Source organism: Nanorana parkeri, unplaced genomic scaffold (assembly GCF_000935625.1).
Source record: "Nanorana parkeri isolate BGI_ZX_2015 unplaced genomic scaffold, ASM93562v1 scaffold230, whole genome shotgun sequence".
In the NCBI taxonomy this organism is placed as follows: domain Eukaryota; kingdom Metazoa; phylum Chordata; class Amphibia; order Anura; family Dicroglossidae; genus Nanorana; species Nanorana parkeri.
The window spans coordinates 1,628,239-1,633,097 of NW_017306498.1; the positions used below are offsets into that span (position 1 = coordinate 1,628,239).

General features: G+C 43.2%; 1 protein-coding gene across 3 annotated transcripts in view; it reads right to left on the minus strand.

Moving 5' to 3' along the window:
- Positions 1–2,028, minus strand: part of BCL11B (B-cell CLL/lymphoma 11B) — a 108,429-nt gene extending 106,401 nt beyond the window's left edge. For all 3 annotated transcript variants that reach the window (XM_018556264.1, XM_018556263.1, XM_018556262.1), the window contains exon 1: positions 1,899–2,028. In XM_018556264.1, the coding sequence (XP_018411766.1) occupies positions 1,899–1,956 (58 nt within the window). In that variant the 5' untranslated portion in view covers positions 1,957–2,028. The remainder of the gene's footprint in view (positions 1–1,898) is intronic.
- Positions 2,029–4,859: the final 2,831 nt, after the last annotated feature.

The window sequence follows — 4,859 nt, forward strand, 5'->3', positions numbered from 1 at the left end:
GATTGCTGGAGTTGATAATGGGCCATACTTGTATACAGCACATTAGAATTTCCTGTAAACGCCATACGTGCACTCAACTTTGCTTAATCGTCTACACTGTTTTTTTTACTGATTCTGACACAATCTGACTGCAAGCTCTGCAGTACCAGGGGTTGCATTTTGGGACTCTGTTTTGCATGCACTGCCCATACCTGGCTAACGTGTACATTAACCTTATGTTTGGTGTCTATTTGCAAGCACATGCATAGAAATCACTAAGAACAGGCAGAACGTGGAATTTTAACATATTAATTTTTGTATCTCTGTTCTTAATTACGTGCACTCATGCATCGTAAAGATCCCCCCAACAAGAATTATATAGGTGATTCATGAGAATTCTCTCATTTTTGCTCAGGAATGTTCAATCTGCAGCAAAACGTTCAATTTCAAGTGCGATGGCCTTATGCATTGCAAGCTGCCACATGTGTGTGTCTATGTTGGAGAGGGCCTTTTGCACCCCAGCATTCATGCATGCCAAACTTTCAAAAACTCATATAATAGAATTGCATGTGACAGTTCACCGGTATGGTGTCAGCTCCCACTTGATCTAAATGTTCTATGTGTTTCTGAGCCCACATGGGCACAATCTAGAAGAAAGGTGCAGACGTCCCAGGCAATGTGGGTACCATATCCTAGGAGGTATTTGTCCCATCTGAGTGTGCGATGTCTACCTCCCTTTCCTAATAAATTGATCAAGCAACCTCCTCCTTTCACTCTCCCCCCTTTCCCCTCCCTAGACTCTCTTGCCAGTTTGGTTGCATTTCCATTTTACAACCACTCAGTTGTAATACTGTTATAAACATATGTTTGCCATTAGCTCTCCCCTGTCTGTCCTGTCCAGGTTCTACCTCCCCACCATCTCCTTGCCCCTCCAACTTTTTTTTTCTCTTAAAACTGCACATATTCCCATCCAGAATCTCAGGCTACCCACTCCATCCCCTGCCATGGAATACCATTCAACGGTTTGCAATAAAATAATAAACTGCGTTGCCTCAGACCGATGCACCAAAGCAAGACACCTGGCCACTGCCCACAAGAGCCATACTGATCAAGGTCAGGGCATGCAAGATTTAAAAAATAGAATGATAATTGCATTTCATCTGAGCTGCTGAAGTCGTGGGTCAGGTTTAACTTTTTCTTTTTCGCCTAATTAAATGCAGACAGACTGGGTGTCATACTACAAGGGAGTTAAAATGAATGGGCGCATGTGTGGGGCATTGCATAGCTGCTAACATTAAAAAAAAAAAAAAAAGATTCAAAGCCTATTAGATAGCAGTGCACAGAAGCCAGTTACCCCAAATAATCTCCTGATGGACCCCGGACAATTCTTTCCTATATTTAGATTTTTTTTTTTAACTACACCTTTCAAATGCAAAAAAGCAAAGAGCAGTTGCAACGTATTAAAAATGGACTGCGATGTTCTAAGAATCAAGGACTGTGCTGTCCTATTGGACCCTAGGCAATCCTATCTTCTATTTGCATGTTGATCTATATGCCTCCGAACTGGAGAAAAGCTGAGAGCAAAATGTATCTCTTTAAGGATAAACTGTAACGTTTTTAAGAAGCAAGCAAGTTAATCCCTGTGCTAAATTCTAAGGACAACGCTGCTACAAACTGGAAATCACAGCTGGCAGCTAACAAAAGTGCAGCAGAACTGTCTTCACTTTGGGTGCTGTCAAAAAAAAAAAAGAAGGCAGCACATGTGTTCAGTAACTTTTCCTCGCTTTCCCAAATCTCTTCAGATTGTTCCCCCCCTTCTCTCCAAAACTTTTCCAGCTGTCCCAGCTCTTACAACACCCCCCCACAGACACAAACTCATACACCCCAAGTGATCGGTGACCCCCTGAGTGCAGACTTACGTGCGATGATCTCCCTTTGTAACAAGTGTTGCGGGTTCCCTTGCTTGCGACGGGACATTGCCTTGGCATTTACAGTGGCATCGCCCGGAGATCTGCACGCTGCTCCTTCCTCTCCCACCTTCCTCCTACTCGTCCTCGGCTCTCTCTCCCTCTTCTTCCTCCTCCTTCTTCAGAATGCAAAACAAGGAAGAAAAAATAAAATAAAAAAAGAAATGCAAAAATCAACACAAAAAAAAAAGGAGCGAGAGAGAGAGAGACCTGGGTGCCCCCCTTTTGCTCAACTAGGGCAGCACTTCGTCAGTGTGGTCTCCAATCTTCGCAACTTAAGAACTGGCTGTGCCCACTCCACTTAAGTCCACGGTGCCCATCAAGGCAATTAAAAAAAAAATAAAAATAAAAAATAAAAATAAAATGAATGTTTAAAAAAAAAAAGAGTGCCCAAAAAAAAATAAAATGCCCAAAAATATAGAGAGGGGGAGCTGACCCTTTTTTCTGGTTGCAGGGTTGCCAAAGAGTGTCTTCTGCTTGCAGTGAAGCCTGGCACTGCCCTGCAAATTCACTGTCCAGCACTTTGCACTGCTCCACTTGGCTGGCACTAAGGGGGGGGGAGGAAGGAGGACTATTTAATGGTGAAGATGGCGGAGTCCTGGTTCTCTGGGAGCTCTCTGTCTCTCTATGGCTGGGTCTGCCTCTGTACAATGGGATAAAATTCAAGTTCAAGTACGGACGTGACGTTTAATCTGCACCAGAGACAAAAAGACCGAGAGACTAGGAGCACTGGGGGCGACTAGTGGTGGCTTTTTAACATTGTACCCTGGAACACAACACGACAGAGACTACTAGCACATGCCTCTAAGCTCTTTTGTACATCTCTCCAGCTCCTGCAGCCTACACTGACACTTCCCCACATTGCAGGGGACAGTCCCAGGTTTTGGAAAGGCAGACTTTTTTGGGGGGCTGGCTGACCAGCTGTGCTATAAAAATTCCTCTTTACTTTTCTTTTTTTTTTTTAATCATTTATACATTATTACATATTCGTCGTCTCTGGGGTAGAGAGGCACGCTCGTTAGAAGCATCGGAACGCACGAAGAGTGATCGACAGCCCAAGTTAGAGCAACCTTTCCGACTGGGAACGTAGGGTCTTCAAACGTAGCGGAGTGCAGTGAAAGAGACCGGTCGCATTGCGCCTCGCGTACACGGGCGTTCACGTGCGTTGGGTCGTCGAGCGTTTCGGACAGGGTTGTGGGAATTTGAAGTCGGATCTGATGGGGTGCTGGGCGCTGATGTTGACTCTTGCCCTACGTGGCAGTGCTTTTTGCTTTTTAGGACTCCATGGCAGTCAACGGGAATTCAGCTCTGGTTGGTCCCGATGTGGTCCCAAAACTGACCTCTAGCCGACGTCGGGGGCAAGCCGCTATTTTCGACTTATGAGCCTTTACCCCGAGTGCACGTGCCCCAAGGAAAAAAATAAAAATTTGTGATTGGTTGCTGTGGGTTTTACTAAAATTTGCAAACGGGCTTATTCAGTAAGACTGATGGGCCCGCCATGATAATGTGGTGGGTGAGAACACCGGTGCAGCAGTATATTATTTTAACAAGTTTACAGCTAAGCCAAAAACGTGTATCTTTATTTTGGGGGGTGGGAGGGTTGGGATGATGAGGAATTTGGGGTTCCCCACTCTCCAAGTCCTCCCAAGGAAGCATTACACCCTGTGTGAAGGAAGCATCGCTGGACCCAGGTGACAACCTCCGAATTGTCACAACTGACAATTTATTTTATGAATTATTAGTTATTACGCAAATGCAAAATGACAATCAATCTGATGTGAAATTGATACCCAGCCCGGACCTCTCCATCCATCTTTTTCCAGGTTCCAAAAATGTGCAAATCTTCTACTCTCTTTATTATGTTTTTTTTTACTGAAGACCCCAAGCAAGAAGCGTGCGGGGTTAAAAATTGAAAGCCCCACATTATGCGCATAGTTTTTTTTTTTATCACCGCTTAATTTCCACAACTTAGGCAGCTGGCACTTCATTGCAACGTAGGGTAGCAAATATTGTTCCGGCTAGAAATCCTTCTTCGTATTAATATTTGTTTTAGCTCATTGATCACCTGAATCTGAGGACTCTTCGTGGGAAATTCTGTCCTTGCCCTTTCTGAATGAAGAATTAAAAAAAACAGGCAATTTAACCATTCCGGGGAGTGGTGGTGGGGGGTGTCAGGGGGGGGGGGTATTTTTTTAAATACCAGTTAATTGTGTACTTCTCCCATACCTATAGAGATGTTGCAATGTCAGGAATTGAATTCAAATCGGCGAAAGCTATGAATATGTATAAAATTATGTTAATCTTTAGGGTAAAACATTTCAATGGCATTGTCTCATACTACATCATCGATGGAATTTGTAATAATTAAATAGCGCAGACAATAAGCCACTGGCATTCCCCGTTTTGAAGGACACCTATTCATTCTGATCCTAGAGGAGGTGAAAAGTGTAAAAAAAATAGGGATGAAGCCTGTTTAAACTGGAGGAGGTAAAAAAAACACACACACATCACGGGAGACAGTAGCAGGCGCTTGCAATATTGTTGTCTACATATACCGAGGCATTTATTTTTATCATTACAGCATCCATGCATAATCACTGCAAGTGCAGTCACACATGATGGAGTAGAAAGTAGAAGTGGGAATGTTGTTCTCTGAGAAAGCTGCATTGCTTCACCACATTCTAAATAGATGATCAAAACAGCAGTTAGTTCGCCTTTACCATCGGACGGACATTTTATTTTGTAAATCCCTGCGCTTAAGTTCGACAATAGATTTGGATGCATATGTTTTTACTTTGGTGATGACCCAAAAGAGACCTAAAAAACAAAAAAAATTCATTATTTATCAAAAAAAAACCTCAAGTTTTTTTTTCACTTCTGCAAACACAGCATTTTTTTATTTTTTTCGAGCAG